The sequence below is a fragment of the Triticum dicoccoides genome, chromosome 1B, assembly GCF_002162155.2.
Source record: "Triticum dicoccoides isolate Atlit2015 ecotype Zavitan chromosome 1B, WEW_v2.0, whole genome shotgun sequence".
Classification (NCBI taxonomy): Eukaryota; Viridiplantae; Streptophyta; class Magnoliopsida; order Poales; family Poaceae; genus Triticum; species Triticum dicoccoides.
In genome coordinates this window covers 681,215,986-681,236,055 of record NC_041381.1, presented here as the reverse complement: position 1 = coordinate 681,236,055, position 20,070 = coordinate 681,215,986, and the positions used below count along the sequence as shown (strand labels likewise).

At 45.0% G+C, this 20,070-nt stretch overlaps 1 protein-coding gene and 2 non-coding genes across 22 annotated transcripts; all 3 read left to right on the top strand.

The window, feature by feature from the left end:
* The first annotated feature begins 6 nt into the window (after positions 1–6).
* LOC119349629 (protein timeless homolog) lies at positions 7–12,163 on the top strand. 20 transcript variants are annotated; one of them, XM_037617691.1, is made up of 27 exons: positions 7–115; positions 202–354; positions 905–1,064; positions 1,550–1,868; positions 1,973–2,107; positions 2,198–2,396; positions 2,476–2,606; positions 2,968–3,183; positions 4,074–4,240; positions 4,903–4,981; positions 5,186–5,908; positions 5,988–6,334; positions 6,421–6,537; positions 6,619–6,723; positions 6,912–7,127; positions 8,015–8,116; positions 8,664–8,771; positions 8,915–9,028; positions 9,242–9,352; positions 9,489–9,602; positions 9,847–9,957; positions 10,103–10,216; positions 10,450–10,560; positions 10,704–10,817; positions 11,006–11,116; positions 11,259–11,372; positions 11,577–12,163. In XM_037617691.1, exons 1-27 carry the CDS (start codon positions 13–15, stop codon positions 11,812–11,814), a joined length of 4,632 nt encoding a protein of 1,543 aa, XP_037473588.1. In that variant the 5' UTR covers positions 7–12; the 3' UTR covers positions 11,815–12,163. The 20 variants fall into 20 exon arrangements, with proteins under 20 accessions (XP_037473588.1, XP_037473586.1, XP_037473585.1 ...); XM_037617689.1 differs by having other exon boundaries at positions 1,967–2,107; positions 8,918–9,028; XM_037617688.1 differs by having other exon boundaries at positions 1,967–2,107; positions 10,106–10,216.
* Positions 12,164–12,634: 471 nt separating this feature from the next.
* On the top strand, positions 12,635–12,706 carry TRNAQ-CUG. The gene has a single exon. It is a non-coding gene; the product is annotated as a tRNA-Gln (tRNA).
* Positions 12,707–19,464: 6,758 nt separating this feature from the next.
* Positions 19,465–19,536, top strand: TRNAQ-CUG. The gene has a single exon. It is a non-coding gene; the product is annotated as a tRNA-Gln (tRNA).
* Positions 19,537–20,070: the final 534 nt, after the last annotated feature.

The window sequence follows — 20,070 nt, the reverse complement described above, 5'->3', positions numbered from 1 at the left end:
CGGCCTCCTGCGATGGACTCGGCGATGCTCTCGCTCACCTGCGCGGGCCTCGGGGCCGCAGAGGAGGACGACGACGGGGGCGCCGTCGGCTACGTCAAGGGCGACCACTGCCTCGGTACCGCCCCCACGCCCCTCCTCCCTTCCGTTCGCCTCCGGCCGTTCGGTGTCCGCTGACTTCCGCTGCGCCGCGCGTTCGTGCAGACAACCTGAAGGATCTGCAGAGGCTGCTGCGGCGGGACGACCCGGAGCGGCGGGAGGTCTTCAAGCAGGTCTGCAAGTGGAGGATCGCGTCCAGGGATCTGGTGCCCATCATCGAGAACTACCAGTCCGACCGCAACCTCGTCATCACGGCAGGTAGGTTTCCTATCCCCCCCCTTCCTGAAACTCTGAAACTGTTGTCACGGTCTGCACGGACAGAACCCGCACAAGATCTGATACTCTCGAGCAATTAGATTAGAGGAACTGATTTTGTGGGTAGAGGAGCCTCTGATAATGTCCACATTTTGCTGTCTCGATTCGCCGAAACTTATGTGCAACCGGCTTATATTGTTGAACAAAAACAAGTAGTGTCTGCCATTTCGGATCTGTTTGTTGAATGACAGTATCCCCTATATGCATTTTTTCTTATCTGAGGATACCGGTATGTAGTTTTGAACTTCCGGAAAATCACAAACTTGGTTATGCATGGAAGATTTAGTTAGCCAGACCTTGTAGACCTAAATATCTGTTACTCTAAGGGTCAAAATTTTGATTTACTTGTAATTCATCTGGAATTGAGTCTGTATCAAGTTTTATCACTGTAATATTTGTCTTTTCCCCTTTATATAGCTACACATTGTGCTTTCAGTTGGATTAACTGATGTGACACTACAAGGTCTAATGTTTTCCTTTCTTTTTTTTGAAGTGAAAGTGTTGGTATTCCTTACCATGCCTGTCGATCCTTCATCAGAGGATGTTGCTCAGCAGATAGAGTATCTGTGGGATTTGAAGGCTGCACTCACACGGAATGTTGCAATCGCAGTGATTGTGTCTCTTCTTGAGGACCCATTGGATCATTTGGAAAGGTGAATTCTCTTCCGTTGCTACTTTGAGTTCCACCTGTATATCGGATGAGGTCATGCTTTTGTTATGCTGTAATAATTTTGTAAGTTCTAATTTTTCAATGTCATTGGCATATGAGCAAGATGATTATGCTTGATCTGCATGTCAATTTGATGCTAGCTACTATCTTCATCTGCACTGGACTATGCTCATGAAATAAAAATATGCATGTGGGATTTTTTTTCTTCCAATTAAACTGTGACCAAACATAAGGTATTTGATGTACCTGTTCAAGTGTATGTAGTGCCCAAAAGACTTATGCTTATTCCTTAAAAATATATTATATTTATCCTTTTCTGTTTTGTTGCATAAAGGAGAGTTGTGCAAATATCATGCATGTTCTGTCATTCTCATTCCATTCTGTTCACATTATACTAGTTCAATTACACTATGTTTCCTTTGTTCTAGTAAGTTGAGCATTCATGACTTACTTTTCAATGGCAATCAGAACTTCATTCACGGAAGATGACTGGAAGCTAGTACAGCTGGTGCTTACTTTATTCCGCAACGTCTTGGCTATTCAAGAAATCACATTGCCTCAGAAGGCATCTGGGGAAGCTACCCAGTTATTGTACCTGGCTGACAGCTTTTTAGAGCTCATGTTTAAAGAAAATATGATGGACCTGATCTTAGTGCTAGCTCAACATATTGATGAGCCCTCTGGTTATCTCAAGCATGAAAACCTTCTTTTGTTGGAAACCTTTCATTATCTTTTCTTGGGTCGGGACCCAGAATTGATTGCCAAAGTTCGTCCAGAAGGCTCAAAGGTAAACCTGTTCTTCAAAACTAACTTATCTATTTCTTTAGATGACCCCTTTCCCATGACTTACAGTGAGAACTGTGTTACTCTTTCGATGTTTCATAGGAGCAGGTCAATGGAGATATTGATACATCAGTTGATTCATTGAGATTGATGATGGAGAAGGAAGAGAAGGAAAAAAGGATGTTCAGGCAGAGAAACGCGGAGAATCACGCACTCAACGGAATTTTTACATGCCTTGCAGTGGTACCATATAATCTAATGCTGTTTTAGATTCTACATCATAAGTGGATAAATCGTTGTGTTGTAATCTTTGTGTTGCACTTGATCTTACAGGATGGATCTAAGTCATTGTGCAAAGGGAACCCCAGCTCAGCAATGTCATCTGCAAATAGCCTCCGGAAAATACGTAATGTCCAAAGAGGCCCTCAAAAAAGGATAGCATGGGATAATGAACTTCTTTACATACCAAAGGAGGGTATTATGGAAATGCTAAGAAGTTTCATGGATCAGTTTTTATCTGGAGGATATAATGGTAACTTAATCGCTCCTTTTACCAAACTATTACTATATTCTATATTTTTGTAAGCTTGAGATAACACAGTGCTTTTCAGTCCTGATGCAGTCTGTTTGTGATGATATTGTGAAGCAGCATGATTCTGTCGAGAAATCTGATAACATTACATTCTTCAAAGTTGTTTGCTTTGTCTTAGCTTTTCAACACGAGAAAGCATCAAATGCTCAGGTTTGAAACTGAACTCATGGGCTGTGATGCTACATTTTCCTATATCTAATTATTGTTCCATGTTTTTATCACCTGGGCAATGTTGACTGGAATTGCCAATATCTGATCATATATAGTTGATTTTATCTTCACTAATGCAATGCATGCAACTTAAGTTGTACGTCAGCGTTTTTTTTACAATACATGCAACTTCGTTATCTTGTCTTGTTTTGCTAGATTTTTTATGTGTGAGTTTGTTACCTTTTTGTAGGGAATACATTATCTTAATTTGACAGAACACCATGATTATAACTATTCATGCAGAAATGTGTCTGTCATCTTGTTGTCATGCTGTTTTTTGACGTGTCATTTTTTTGTTTAGAAATCAAGTGCTGGACCCCAGCTGTCCGAGACTTCACCAGGCAATGAATGTGATGATCTGCCGTTTCGTGGTGACATATGTGGACCTGTTGCAGCCACATTAAACGAAGATATGTTCAATATAGTCTTGTCCATGTGGCGTGAGGCCTATGAAGACCTGAAGCAGACTAAGGATTACAAAACTCTTTCAGCTGCTGGCTCCTTAATGAAGAACATGGTAAGCAAATATGTATTCCGTACATTTAAGAAAGACAGGGATACTATACTTAGATCATGTATAACCAGTTGCATATTTCTCTCTCCCATTTTTTTTCTGAGCCAATGAGCTTGAGAACGGGTTGCATACCACTATGTTTGACATTGACATTCTAAAACGAAAATAGTAATGGTTTAAACAAGTGAAGTCTGAGTAAAATCGGCTAGGCTTAACTTTGAAACTTTGACCCATTGTTTTGGTTGAGCTTGGTCCAGTTTCTTTTCCTGAAAAAGGTTTATAACAAGTAAATTGGAGTATTGCTCAGATAGCTGCGCCAAAACCAAATTTGGATTGCCAACTTTGATCTCGATTCAAAAGAAAAGTAGAGGTTGAAACTAGGCTTGATCTTGGTTTGTTTACTGTTTATCCATAAGTAGGCAAAGTTTGAAGCCATTTCACTACCAGCAAGTAGTATGATTTATTTATCAACTTAACTGCTTGCTGAATGTTGGTGGTAATGACCAAGTATCAACTACTAAGTGCCTAACTTGTACTCCCTCCGTAAACTAATATAAGAGCATTTAGATTACTAAAGTAGTGATCTAAACGCTCTTATATTAGTTTACGGAGGGAGTAACTAGATATTAATTTGTTAAGCTTCATAAACGGCATATAGGATCTATTGGTTATTTGTATTTATCCTTTGTTGTCTGAGAATGAGAACTCTGTTAAACTTGGTCTATGAAGAGAATCACAATACATTGCTAGTGTGAAAAGGATAATTTAATTTTCTTAAGAAATATGAACTTGCTTAGTTTCATAATTCCCTTAACGCGTTTCTTTAGTATGTTTTCATGGTCTCTATCTTTGACTTATTCGAATCCACACACTGAACAATCTTCCTTTTGCAGATTGGCATGATATATTTGGTGGTGAAAGTTCATCCTGAAGATTCAAGGGAATCTCAAACAGCCCGTGTTTTACTGTATAAGCTGTTCTATGATCAGACAGAACAAGGCCTGACTCAGTTTCTCCTGAACTTGTTCAGATCTTTTGATACTCATAAGCAACCAAAAAGGTTTATACAAAGTTCCTTTTTCAGATATTCATATTTATATGTTATGTACTCTTTATTTGCTGCATAAATATGAAGCTTATGCAAAAGCACCAAATCGCTATTATGCTTCGCTGACATGTATTTGATAGAAGCTTTACTTTGCAATTTGTGCATGCTCGTCTGCTTGGTAGAAATGATGCTCCACATGTATATACAACTTATAAACATCGATTAGAACAATAGTCTTGTTCTCAACATGTACTTCAAGCAGTTCTCCATTTAACATTTTTCCATTATGAAAATTAGGGATATGCTCTAGTTGTTTCCCTGCTTTACAGAAGTTAAATGTACATCTCCAATACACTGGGCCCAGTGGGTGCACTTTTTTTCTTCCTCCATTGCACCTGAAAATACCAGTGGGTGCAGTCTACTACATTTAGCTAATGGGTGCACATTGTAAGTTGCAATTCTTGTGATGTCTAATGATAAAAGTGGGATCTATGAATGTGCAAGTTGTTGCACCCTGCACCCTGTGGTTTTTCAAAAGGGTATTTTAGGATTTCGATGTAGTTTGTTTCTGCACAATGGAGGTCCACACTATTTTGTTAATTCATAACCAAGTTTATGTGTCCTCTACTTTTATATGCTTCCAACCATTGTTTCACTTGTCTGTTCTGTATCAGCGCTCTTGCGGATTTACTAGAAACAGTTCATATCATGCTACAGCTGATGGAGAAGCTTCAAGCACGTGGTGCTTTAAGGGTATGTTTTTTTCAGTCCCAACATCCATATATTCTTGCTTGTCTGGTCCACCACAAGTTAGATCGAGTGTGGATCTTCATTTTTCAGCAACTATGTTTTATTGTACCAAATTTCAACTGCTTATGTAAAGATGACAAGCTTCATGCTGAAGCAATCGGCCCTCCTCCCTTCTTGATCTGAGTATTAATCACCCCCTCAATTTAGGTTGCGAAAAGGACAAGAAAGGGCAGAAAAAGGAAGACGTCAGATGACAAACATGAGAGTACCAAACCTGGAACAGAGAATGTGGAGCAAAGCTACATAGACCCAACAGATGGGACTAAAGCCACATCTGATTCACTTCCAGATTTGAGAAGTGAGGATCCTCTAGCAGAACCTACTCTCGTAGAGCAAGGAAAAGTTGATTCCGATGGCACAGATCTGCCAGATACAATTGTGGATACGGCTGTTAATCTGGATAGCACCACACAGCTTGGAGGTGATCCATCTTCTGCAGGCAGTGGTGAAAAGGAAAGAAATCCCATTAATGAAGAGGAAGATACTTGTACCACACAGCTTGGAGGTGATCCACCTTCTGCAGGCAGTGGTGAAAAGAAAAGAAATCCCATTAACGAAGAGGAAGATACTTGTACCACACAGCTTGGAGGTGATCCATCTTCTGCAGGCAGTGCTGAAAAGAAAAGAAATACCATTAATGAAGAGGAAGATGTTTCAGATTCTTCAAGTGATGATTGCCCCCCAGCTACAAGTGAAGTTGATTTTAACGTATCACGGTTAATATACAGCCTAGCCAACAATTCTGTTGTTCAAAATATATGCTGGTTGTTGAAGTACTATAAGACTAACTCCTTCCGAACAAACCACTACATCATATGCATGCTGCGGAGATTCTGTGAAGATCTAGATGTGTCACCAATGCTATATCAGGTAATAGCTCACTGTTATATATTTTTCATCAGGGCTGTATTTTCTTGGGATCTGACATTATACTGTCCGTCTTTTGCAGCTATCGCTTCTGACTACTTTCTATGATATATTAGCTGAACAGAAGTCTTCGAGTTCAAAGGAGTATGCAAATATTGTAAATTTTCTTTCTAAAATTGTAAGGAAGTTGGTGAGAGCAATGAAAAAACAGCCACTGTTATTTGTTGATACACTCTTTTGGAAGACAAGAAAGGAATGCCATTGCATTGATGCTGATTATCTACTGAATGAGTTCAAGGGAGATGTTAACAATAAGGGTGGTGAAGTTGGTTCAAGTAAGGGATGGGGAGGTCCAGTAAATATAGCAGATTCTCTTGGTGACGATGAAGCTGACTATGATATACCACATGAACCATATGATGGTGATAAGTAAGTTTGTCTTGTATATGCCCAATTGTCCATTAATGTAGTGTGAATGAGATAATTTATTTCCATTCGTGTGTGCATGTGAACAGGAATGGAGATTCATCGTCTGGTGAACGTGAAGGTGATACTCAGAAGAGCATGGGTCCCAGAGACAAAAGGAGCATATTACTGTCACTTTCAGACAGTGAAGCTGAGGATAATGATAGGTTTGTTTTATATCTAGCTCTGCATTTGAACACAGATGCTTTCCCTAGGCTAGATCTTTGATTAGATTGACTTGATTTTAGGACTACTATATCTAGAGGCTCTCAGAATAAAGAGGTCCCAAAGAGACGAGGGCGTTCCATTTTTAATGAAGAGCAAGAGAAGCTTATAAGAGATCTTCATGAGAAGTAAGTGATCAATTTATGTCAAGAAAGGATAAGATCACTGATCAATTCATAGAAAATGCTTTGCTAAGCTGGAACTGAAAATAAGTTCCTGATGTTTGTACTTACGAGTATGTAATAATGTTTATTGTTTAGTACTTCGGCATGAATCACATGATGATGCCTGAATGTTTATTCCTTGTATGTTACAGATATAAGGATGATCGTAAATGCAGTCATCTAATTGCTGAAGCTCTAGATCCCAGTGGAAAGATATCGTCGGCTCAAATTTCTCGAAAGCTTACACAGCTAGGTCTCAGGAGTGTCACTAGGAGGAAAAAAGTTTCAGAGGCATCTCTTTCAGCCAAAGATCTGGTTGCACAACCACAAAACGACGTGCTGGATGATCCGAAGCCAGAAAGTACCCGGTGAGTATTATAAAGGACGATCTGTTTGTAAAGCGTCCCTAAAGCGTCGCTTAAGCGACGCTTAAGCGTTAGAGCGCCCTCCAGGCTCAAAGCGTCCAACTCGCTTTAGACATGTGTCTAAGGCGTCCGCCTTAGACACTAAAGCGTCTGAAGCGCCTGCTTAGGCGTCCTGATTGGCGCTTTAAGGCAGAGAGGACGCCTTAGACTTGCCAGGCAGGGTACAGAGATTCCTGGCAGGGAAACAGGGCTGGGCTCACATTTGAAACAGTTACAGGAGGGGAAAGAAAGAGAGAGAACCAAAACCAGAGCGTGCAAATATCCAGGCTTTCAGCTCTTTCCTCTCTCCTCTGGCAGCAGCTTCCTCAGATCTGCACCAGCCTTTTCTGCTCTGTTGTGTGTTATGCTATGCACAACTCCTCTGCTGTTAGGTGCTACTGCCTCTCTTATAGCAATTGGCTAGTTGCTTACTGCTTAGTGGATGGATCAGAATATATGGGCTCACTGGTGGATTAGAATCAACATATATATGTCTCACTAAATGGTGCTCTATTATACTGCCCATCAGGTTCAGAGTCTGTCTAAAGCGTCGCCTCGCTTTACGCTTTATCGCTTAAGCAGTGAGGCGCCCCCCAAGCGCCTCGCTTCGCTTTACCGCTTTATAAACATAGGCTGTGCCTTTCTTCCTCTGGCTGTGAGCCTGTATTACAAGCTTTACATTCAGTTATGCAGAGTTATCAGTAAGATGGAATCCACAATTTAGCATGTTAAAGACGTCAAAACCTAGTGCATACATCGCCCTAAGCACATTATGAAAAGAAATTACTGTGATTTGATAGCTAATTGGCTGTTACTTGTCAATTGTCATTAAGTCTAGCTTGCATTTTCAGGCGCAGGAGGAAAAGGCTACATCGGTTAAGCAGTAAGGACAACAACAACGATAATCATCCAGTATCATCTGATGAAGAAACATTGCAATCACTTAAGGGCAGGTAAAATTCCTGCAATGAGTTGCTTTCGTGAGTTAATTCTATTGGCGTGATATTTTTTCCTTGAGTTTGTTTTACCCTTAATAAAAGGATATGCAAAGCTTTTGTGTGTCCTACAAAACGACTTTTTTGCTATTAAAAAGGCCTTTATATCAGAAAGTATGATTGATGAAAATGGCTGGAAATTTTGCCAGTATGTAATCGAAATCAATAACGAAGGTTGATATTTTTGCTTAACTCTCTTTGAAGTTGCTAGTAATCGTGACAGAAATGTCATGGGATGTATGAAAAAACATTTGTTTCTGCAAAACAGAATCATGTTATTTGATCTTGTATGCCATTTATTCTTTAGACTACAGTCCATAGCATGTATTGTCAAGTTAGTTTTTCTTAGTTTCATCATAGGCAAAACGTGCAACTAATTTGGGACTCTAGGTTGCATTTTCCCTTCCTAAGTACTGAGTGTGAACATGCCACAGATATATGAAATTATTTTATGATGTGCCTTGTCTGTTTTGACATATTGAGTGTTTAACTTAATTTATGGCAGAACCAAAAATAAGGAGCTGCCCTCGGTGGACCTTGCACCGAGGAAATCACAGCATAAAGAGGCTTCGCAGGGCGATTCTGATGATGAGACCATAGGATCTCTGCTTAGGTAAGCTCATTCAGCTTCATATACATCAAGAACTGGTTACTGAATGTTTATGATGCCAATTGTTAAAACTCATTGATTTATATGCTTTGATTTTCTTCCCTCAACACATTTTACTAGGACTAACTACTTTTGTTTTTAAACAGTAGAGGAAAGAAGAAAAGGTTATTGAAATCAGATGTTTCAGAGAATAAACAAGAACACCTAGATTCTTCGAAGAACATTGCTCCGGGGGTTCAGACTATCGGTTCAAATATCATGTAAGCTCATATAAGTTATTTACCTCACATACTCGTAATAGCTTAATATTCTATGTTTTCTCATATATTATTTCCATATTATGCACATATGCCTAGTGAAAGCTGAAAAACATGTAGACATCTTAGTATAGCATGTGCAATAATGATTACTATAGTACTTGACGCTGCCTTGTCCGTTTTGACATACTGAGTGTTTCCCTTCATCTGTTGCAGAACCAAAAATAAGGAGCTGCCATCCGTGGATCTTGCGCCGAGTATATCACAGCATCAAGAGGCTTCGCAGGGCACAGATTCTGATGATGCGACCATAGGATCTCTGCTTGGGTGAGCTCATTCAGCTTCATATACACCAAGAACTGATTACTGAATGTTCATGATGCCAATTGTTAAACTCAATGATTTATATTGAATTTCTTCCCTACACATTTGAATGAGACTAATTACTTTTATTTTTAAACAGTAAAGGAAAGAAGAAAAGGTTATCAACATCAGATATTGCAGAGGATAAACAAGAAGACCTAGAGTCTTCGAAGAACATCAGTTCGGGCATTGAGACTATCGGTTCAAATGCCATGTAAGCTCATATGAGTTATTTACCTCACATACTTGGAAATGCTTAATATTCGAGGCTGTATGTTTTCTCTTATATTGTTTCCATATTATACACTTATGCCCAGTGAAAACTGAAAACAGGTAGACATCAATAGCCAGTGCTGCAGAGAGAGTACCTTACTATATCATGTCCAATAATGATTACAATAGTACTTGATGCTGCCTCTTCTTTTGACATACTGAGTGTTTCCCTTCATCTATTGCAGAACCAAAAATAAGGAGCTGCTGTCCGTGGATCTTGTACCAAGTATATCACAGCATCAAGAGACTTCACAGGGCACAGATTCTGATGATGAGACCATAGGATCTCTGCTTAGGTAAGCTCCTTCAGCTTCATATATACGTAAAGAACTGATTACTGAATGTTCATAATGCCAATTGTTAATACTTATTGATTTATATGCTATGTTTTTCTTCCCTTAACACATTTGAATGGGACTAATTACTCTTATTTTTAAACAGTAGAGGAAAGAAGAAAAGGTTATCAACGTCAGATATTACAGAGAATAAACAAGAAAACCTAGATTCTTCGAAGAACATTGGTCTGGGTGTTGAGACTATCGGTTCAAATGCCATGTAAGCTCATATGAGTTATCTAGCACATACTTGGAATAGCTTAATATTCTAGGGTGTATGTTTTCTCTTATATTGTTTCCATATTATGCACTTATGCCTAGTGAAAACTGAAAACAGGTAGACATCAATGACCAGTGAGAGTACCTTGCTATATCATGTTCAATAATGATTACTATAGTACTTGATGCTGCCTCCTGTTTTGACATACTGAGTGTTTCTCTTATCTATTGCAGAACCAAAAATAAGGCGCTGCCGTCCGTGGATCTTGTACCGAGTATATCACAGCATCAAGAGACTTCGCAGGGCACAGATTCTGATGATGAGACCATAGGATCTCTGCTTAGGTAAGCTCCTTCAGCTTCATATACATAAAGAACTGATTATTGAATGTTCATGATGCCAAATGTTAATACTCATTGATTTATATGCTATGTTTTTCTTCCCTCAACACATTTGAACGAGACTAATTTCTTTTATTTTTAAACAGTAGAGGAAAGAAGAAAAGATTATCAACGTCAGATATTACAGGGAATAAACAAGAAGACCTAGATTCTTCGAAGAATACTGATCTGGGTGTTGAGAGTATCGGTTCAAATATCATGTAAGCCTGTATAAGTAATTTACCTCACATACTTGGAATAGATGCATTCTTTCCTATATTATGCACTTTATGCTTAGTGAAAGCTGAAAACAGGCAGACATGAATAACCATCTAGAGTACCTTACTATAGTACTTGATGCTGCTTTGTCTGTTTTGACGTATCGAGTTTTTCCCTTCATCTATTGCAGACCCAAAGATAAGGAGCTGGCCTCTGTGGATCTTCCATCGAGTATGTCACAGCATCAAGAGGCTTCGCAGGGCACAGATTCTGATGATGAAACCATAGGATCTCTGCTTAGGTGAGCTCATTCAGCTTTACACATTAAGAACTGAGTATTGGATGTTCATGATGCCAATTATTAAACATCATCAATTTATATGCTATGATTTTTCTTCCTTTGCACGCATTTGACTGGACCAGTTCCTTCTATTTTTAAACAGCAGAGGAAAGAAAAGAAGGTTATCTACATCAGATGTTACAGAGAACAGACAAGAACACCAAGATTCTTCGAAGAACATTGTTCCGGACAATGAGACTGTTGGTTCAAATGTCATGTAAGCTCATTTAAGTTATTTACCTGACATACTTGGTATAGCTTAATATTGTTTTGAGGTAGAATAGCTTAATACTGTTTCTGATACACGCACTTTTGCCTAGTGAAAGCTGAAACAGGCAGGCATCGATAGTACATTAATTTCTATAATATGTGAAATTATGATTTTGTTTTGAATAATTATGAAATGAACTTCACTTTTCAGGGACGCCCCTCTCCATCCGGAGCTGAACTCATCTAATGATAACGGTGGTGATGCTGGTGAGGCTGAACTTCTGGATGACTTGAGTGAGCCTGAGCTGGATGGTCGTGAAGATGCCGAGCAACGGATCGTCGACGACAGAGACATGCCTGAATCTGGGGACATGACAGGCTCTAATGCCAGTCAGAAGGCTGGTTTGAAAAGAAGACTAAGAATGGTGATTGACGACGACGACGAGTAGTAGTTTACTTGAAATTATTTAGTGAAAAGTCGGACACTGCAGCTGTTTGGAGTAGATGTTCTGCTACTGCTATGGTGAGGAGACATGTTTCTGAGTTGGGAGCTGGAAATTGGCAGTAAGCAGATGCAACCTGAGGTTGCCAGGCTCTTGTTTTTGTACATGATTTATTTTCCAAGTTGGCCCTGGTGTTAGTTTTGGATAGAGCCTGTTCGGCCAGTGTTGCCATATTTCCAAATGTACTGTACTAGCCAATCGTATTATGGCTCTATGGGAACACAGTGCTCTGCTCTCTTTGTTTAACTTGCATGATTCATTTTCTACGATAATGAAGAGTGCATCTTGATGTCGATGTGATTTTCGCAATTGGAGTCGGTGTAGACCCTCTATGGCAACATACTCGGTTGCCGCGAGTATGTTTCATGTCAGGAATGCCATCTAGTAACACTGAATATCATTCAGAAAAACAAACTGAAAACTCTGCAAGTGATTTATTTAGTGCTCAGTTGATTCAAAAGAATATCGTAGTATGTGCAATGATGATCTAGCATGACAAGTGAGGGTGAGGCTGAGCTGGATGATCGTGAAGACGGCGAGCAACGGGTCATCGATGACGGTGAGCTGGATGAAAAGAAGACACGGACTAGTGATTGACGAGAAAGACGATGAGTAGTTTTACCTTGATATCCATCTAGCGACAACAGGCGCGAATTATATGAGGATTGATCAGTCCTTGAAAGCGCGCTGCCGTCGAGATAGGATGCCTGACGCGCTCTAGTTATTATATTATAAAGAGGTAAATTGGGAAACCGAATCAACAGATGGTCCCATGGTCTAGTGGTTAGGACATTGGACTCTGAATCCAGTAACCCGAGTTCAAGTCTCGGTGGGACCTTCTTTTTCCTTCCTTTTTTTTTCCGTCCTTGAACAAATTGGCCTTATTAGAAAATGTGTGACCTGTTATTTTTTTGTATCATTTTTATGTGCTTGAGCAAATTGTGATTTTGTTTTGAATAATGATGGAATGAACCTCTCACTTTTCAGGGACGCCACTCTCCATCCGGAGTTGAACTCATCTAACCATTTCCGCAAAAAAAAAGAACTCATCTAACCATAATAACGGTGGTGATGCTGAACTTCTGGATGACATCAGTGAGCCTCGTGAAGATGCCGAGCAACAGATCGTCCACGACAGAGACATGTCTGAATCTGGGGACATGGCAGGCTCTAATGGCAGTTAAAAGACTGGTTTGAAAAGAAAAGAAGACACAGAATGGAAATTGACGACCTGTTTCTGAACAAATTGGCCTTATTAGAAAATGTGGGACCTGTTTTTTTTTTTTTTGTATCCAATTTTTATGTGCTTGAACAAATTTTTATGGGCGCGGGCGACCTCGCACCATCGTCCCCATCGCCGGCGGACCCGCGGGCCTCCTTTCTGTCCCGGCGCGAGAAGTAGAAGCAAGCGGCGTGAGTAGGCAGCAAACGGATGCAGGAGCAGGCGGATCGACTGAAAAGGGAGCCGCTGCGTTGACCAGCTGCTGCTAGCCGGCGGTGTCGGTGCGATTCGACGGGAGACGGACTGGAGAGCGGCGGCGTTGACCTAGCCGGGGCAGAACGATTCATCAGCTTACGAACGTGTTGGGAGCGGCTCTGGCCGGCAATGGCGACGACAACCTCTGCCTCGGCCCAGGCTGGACGGGCCGCGACAGGCAACAACGACGGTGTCCTCTGCCTCGGCTCGGGGCAGGACGAGCGGCGACCTCAAATTTGACCGTGGCAGGCGACGGATCTCTCGCCGGAGTGGGCCAGTGGTGAGGGAGAGAAAAATGTGGGGAGGAAGGAGATAATAGGCATGGCTTACAGGTGGGCCTTCGTGCACCTCAGCAAGCCAAACACCGACTAAGACTAGTCTTTGCCACATCAGCCCGTACAGACGGGTCCCACCTATCAGTTTTGTTGTTAGTCATGACTGTTGGAATGAGTCTACATGCCCACGTACTTCTCCAACTAATCACGACCGGCATGCCTCGCCTGCCTCCTAGCTTCTAGGGTAGATAGTGGGAGTCTGTTAGTTGGTTAGACAAGTACGGGTGTGCGTTGTGGTGTTGTACTCTGTATATATATGAGCTGAAGATCAATACAAACTGTGCGTTCAGTCTCTACATGGTATCAGATACTTCCACGATCTCCTTCCTCGCTTCCGCCCCTCGATGGATCTCTCTGACCTCTCCTCCGCCGGCTCCGGCTCCGGCTCCGGCCCCGGCACAAACCCCTTCGGCGATCCACCCCCCGCCAGCCCCTCCGTGCCTCTCCACCTCATCCTCTCTCTCAACATAGCCTCCGCCATGCCCGTCACCCTTGAACTGCACCCCCCGAACTACACCACCTGGAGCTCCTTCCTCCATGCCCTTCTCATGTCCTACAACATCCAGGACCATGTCAATGGCACTGTCGACGCCCGGAACCGGCTCACTGACGCCGTCTGGACGCAGGTCGACTGGTGTATCATACGGTGGCTTCTCGGCTCCATCTCCGCCCAAGTTCGGGGCGCGGTCAACCACCGGAACCCCACGGCGTACACGCTCTGGACGGCGATCCGGCAGCTCTTCCTCTCCAATCGGAATCAGCAGGGCATTCTCGCTCTGGAGGAGTTCCACGGCCTGCATCAAAACGACCTCTCCATCACCAATTACTTCACCCGGCTCCAGACCCTCGCCGACACGCTCTTCGACTGCGGGATGGCGGTGACCGACCGCGGCCTCGTCTCCAACATGATCCGCGGGCTCTCCAACAAGTTCGCCCACGCCATCTCTACCATGACGTACGACGATTCCAAGCTGCCCATGTTCCTACAAGCACGCACTTACCTTCTCCAGGAAGAGCGCCGCATCGATCACGCCGCCTCCCACGAGTCCGCGACTGCGCTCTACGCCGGGCGCCCTCCGCCTCCACCTCCTGCTACCACTTCTGCTCCGCCATCTGCTGTGCCCTACCCATCTAGTGGCAACGGCGCCCATGGTGTCCCAGGCGGCGCCAGTGGTCATGCGGGCAACGGCGGTGGGCAGCGCGGCCGCAAGCGCCGCAAGGGCGGCAACGGCGGCGGCCAAGGTGGCCATGGCGGGCCCCCTCCACCACAGGCTGCGCCACCTCTGCCTGTGTACGCGCCGCGTCCGCCGTCCTACGGCCACGCCGGCGTCAACCCCTGGACCGGCACGTTCAACGCATGGCCCATAACGATGCGCCCATCTGCTACACCTACGGCTGGTCTGCTCGGCCCTCGTCCTCCGCTTTGGCTCGCCGCGACAACCTACGGCGCCGGCCCGCCCACTGCACTTGCGCCACCAGCCGCCGCACCGGTCCCGTGGGACACCAGCGCCCTTCAGGCCGCCCTTCTCACCATGTAGCAGCAGCCCTACTCCGGTGGCGGTGACTGGATCCTCGACACCGGTGCGTCGTCGCATATGGCAGGCAACCCCGGTATGATCTCGGCTGTCCGGCCCTCCTCCTCCCCATCTCATATTCTAGTTGGCAATGGTGCCCCTATTCCCGTCACCCACACTGGCTCCACATCCATCGCCACCTCTTCCACCCCTCTCTCTCTTAGTCATATTCTGATTTCTCCTTCTCTCATCAAAAACTTGATCTCTGTTCGCGCACTTACTCGTGAAAATTTTGTGTCCGTGACATTTGACTCTTTTGGTTTCTCTGTTAAGGACCTTCGCACTGGGACGGTGGTGCTCCGATGTAATAGCGGCGGCGATCTTTATCATCTCACCTCCGGCGCTACTGCTTCTCCCACTGCTTTTGTCGCCCTCACAGCCGATTTATGGCACCAAAGGCTTGGACATCCCGGACGCGCTGCTTTATCACATGTTTTAGACAACTTTGATTTTCATTGTAATAAAGCTACATCTCATACTTGCCATGCCTGTCAGCTAGCCAAACATGTACGCTTGCCTTTTAGTGAATCAAATAATATTGCACCGTTCCCCTTCCATACGCTCCATTGTGATGTGTGGACTGCCCCGGTACTTAGTAACTCTGGGTTTCAGTATTTCCTCGTTGTTCTTGATGATCACACGCATTTTGCCTGGACGTTTCCTCTCCGGCGTAAGTCTGATGTTTTTGAGGTGTTGATTACATTTCATGCATATGTCGCCACGCAATTCCAACGACCCATCCTCTCCTTCCACACCGACAATGGTCGCGAATTCGACAATAAAGCGTTTCACCACTTCCTCTCCACCCACGGTGTTGTCTTCCACCTCACTTGCCCCTACACCTCTCAACAAAACGGACGTGCTGAGCGGATCATCCGAACTCTCACCGAGGGCCTGCGTAGCCTCCTTTTTCACTCTTCCACGCCTACTAGATTTTGGCCTGACGCCCTCGCCACCACAACCTATCTTCTCAACCTGCGCCCTTGCCGGCCTCGCCAACATGTCACACCTTTTGAGCTCCTCTACGGAAAAACCCCATCCTATTCCCACCTACGAGTCTTCGGATGCCTATGTTACCCTAACACTACAGCCACGGCTCCCAACAAACTCTCCCCTCGATCTAAGGCGTGCGTATTTCTGGGCTACCCTCCTGATCATGCTGGTTACAAGTGCTTCGACCCCACCACAGGCCGGATCATCATATCACGTCACGTTTTTTTCGACGAGCACTCGTTCCCGTTTGCGCAGGTCCCGACTCCTCCCTCTGCGTCCAACCGAGTCCTCACCAGGGATACCTCGCCGCCATTACTCCTCGCCGGGTCGCCGCGTTGGTCGCCTGCTGCTCCGACACCCTCGGCTACCGCGGCGGCGCACCCCGGATCGGCTGCCATGGCAGCAAATTCCGCTGCCTCGGCAGCGACTACTGCTGCCACGACAGCAGTTTCATCGCCCGGATCGGTTGCTGCTCCGACACCCTCGGCTACCGCAGCGGCGCACCCCGGATCGGCTGCCATGGCAGCAAATTCCGCTGCCTCGGCAGCGACTCCTGCTGCCACGACAACAGTTTCGTCGCCCGGGTCGGCTGCAGCTCGTGCGTCGCCCAGGACGGCTGCCATGACAGCAGCTTCGGCCGCCTCAGCGGCGACTTGTGCTGCCACGGCAGCAGTTTCGCCCGGCACAGCTGCAGAAACGCCTGCACCTTCTCCGTCGAGCGCGACCAGTGGCTGCAGCTCCCCTGTGGTCTTCGCCGGTGGCTCTACCCCAACACTGCCGCCCGGCCGTGCTCATCCCATGCTGACACGGGCTCGTGCGGGCATCACTCGCCGCAATACGCAGTATGATGACGACTACATTCTCACTGCCACCGTACCTTGTCCGTCACCTGTTCCCACGTCGGTTCGAGCAGCCCTCGCGGATGCTCACTGGCGACAGGCCATGCAGGAGGAATTTGACGCCCTCCGCGCCAACGCTACCTGGACCTTGGTTCCTCGGCCGCCCGGCGCCCACGTCATCTCCGGCAAGTGGATTTTCCGCCACAAGCTGCATCCCGACGGCACATTGGATCGGTACAAGGCGCGGTGGGTCGTTTGTGGCTTCACCCAACGTCACGGCATCGACTACCACGACACCTTCTCGCCCGTCGTCAAGCCGGCGTCCATCCGCATCGTCCTCCAGCTTGCTGCCTCTCGGAATTGGCCCGTCCACCAGCTTGACGTTAAAAACGCCTTTCTCCACGGTGAGCTAACCGAGCATGTCTATTGTCAGCAGCCTGCGGGTTTCCTCGATGAGGCACGCCCACAGGATGTGTGCCTTCTATCCAAGTCGCTCTACGGCCTCAAGCAGGCTCCACGTGCTTGGTTCACGAAGATCACCACCTGTCTACGGACAATTGGGTTCCTGGCGACTCGCTCCGATGCGTCGCTCTTTGTCTATCGTCATGGCCACGACATCGCCTACCTGCTACTCTACGTCGACGACATCATCCTCGCCGCCTCGTCAGACGTACTACTCCGCCATGTCATCGCGCAACTCACTGCCGCCGTCGCGCTAAAGGACTTGGGCGCGCTGCACTTCTTCCTCGGCATCCAAGTGCGGCGCACCTCGGCGGGGTTCTTTCTTCATCAACATCAGTACGCTGAGGACCTGCTGCATCGTGCTGGCATGACCAACTGTAGGCCGGCCTCAACTCCGGTCGACACGCGGTCCAAGCTCTCTGCCTCCGATGGAGAACTTGCTGATGATGCCACCACATACCGCAGTATCACCGGTGCACTGCAGTATCTCACGTTGACGCGCCCGGATCTTACTTATGCTGTTCAGCAGGTGTGCTTACACATGCACGCTCCTCGGCAACCCCATTGGTCCATGGTGAAGCGCATCCTTCGCTATGTCCGCGGGACGCTCAGCCACGGCATCACCATCAGCTCCTCACCGCCGCATGAGCTCGTCGCTTACAGTGACGCCGACTGGGCCGGTTGCCCCGACACACGACGTTCCACCTCTGGTTATTACCTGTTTCTTGGTGGCTCGCTCATCTCTTGGTCGTCCAAGAGGCAACCCACCGTGTCCAGGTCCAGTGCAGAGGCGGAGTACCGCGCTGTGGCCAATGCCGTTGCCGAATGCTGTTGGACGCGACAGCTTCTCCAGGAGCTTCACTCCGGCATCGACAAAGCCACAGTTGTTTACTGTGACAATGTGTCGGCCGTCTACCTCGCTCAGAATCCTGTACATCACCACCGGACCAAGCACATCGAACTCGACATCCACTTTGTTCGTGAGAAGGTTGCTCTTGGTCAGTTTCGTGTCCTGCATGTGCCGACCACCTCGCAGTTCGCCGACATCATGACCAAAGGGCTGCCGACTGCCACGTTTGAGGATTTCAGATCCAGCCTGTGCGTCACCAACGGAGACGCTCCGTCTGCGGGGGGGTGTTGGAATGAGTCTACAGGCCCACGTACTTCTCCAACTAATCACGACCGGCATGCCTCGCCTGCCTCCTAGCTTCTAGGGTAGATAATGGGAGTCTGTTAGTTGGTTAGACAAGTACGGGTGTGCGTTGTGGTGTTGTACTCTGTATATATATGAGCTGAAGATCAATACAAACTGTGCGTTCAGTCTCTACAATGACTCAAGTCTGATTTGATGCATATTATTATTCACTTGCAACAGAAGTGATGGTCTTTCATGATTTTTGACAAAAAGGGTAATTTTGCAGCAATCCTAGTCACAAATGTGATGGCTTTTATATTTCTTTACGGAGGGAGTACTAGCCAATCGTCGTATTATGTCTGTCTGAGAAGTGGGAACACAGTGCTCTCTTATTTAACTTGCATGATTCATTCTCCATGATAATGAAGAGTGCCTCTTGATGTCGATCGATTTGATTTTTGCAATTGGAGACGTGCAACACTAAATTACTAAGAGGTAAGGAATGTCATTCAGAATAACAAACTGAAAGCTCTGCAACACTTGATTCAAAAGAATTCACATCAGTAACCGGCGAGAGTACCATGCTGTAGTATGTGCAATGATGATTATCCAACTGTACAACTGAACTTCTCACTTTTCAGGGACTTGAAATCCATCTAACGACAACAAGCGCGAATTATATGAGGATTGATCAGTCCTTGAAAGCGTGATTGATTTTCTCAGACACTCGCTCTAGTTATTATATTATAAAGACGTAAATTGGGAAACCAAATCAGCAAATGGTCCCATGGTCTAGTGGTTAGGACATTGGACTCTGAATCCAGTAACCCGAGTTCAAGTCTCGGTGGGACCTCTTTTTTCCTTATTTATTTTTCCAGGAACAACCTCCTAATAGATCGTATCTCTATTGCCAATTATTACTTTCTTATTTGATTCTCCCTATTATTTTGAATCTTCTCCATGGAGTTTGTATTTTTGTTTGCAGTTTTCCATACTTCTTTTTTTTGAAATGCAATTTTCTATACAACATATGACATTCCATATTTCTTATTCAGGAGAGTAAATTTATCCAAATCAACAACATTGTTGTCTACCACGTATTTTCCAGACATCATATGGTGTCACTATTGCACATCTCCTTTTGTCCCAAATACATGAAACATGTCCCAAACTTCTTTCGATCTTCTCATAGAAATCATTTCAGTGGTCAATGACACGTATACGACCTCTTCTTGGTTTTGTACCTTGCTCCCTCTCTCTTGGTATCATGCTCTTTGATATGTCTCAAACACATCTATAATTTTTGATGATTTTATGCTATTATAATATCATTTTCATATACCTTTTATATCAATTTATATGTTTTTTGGACTAATCTATTAATTCA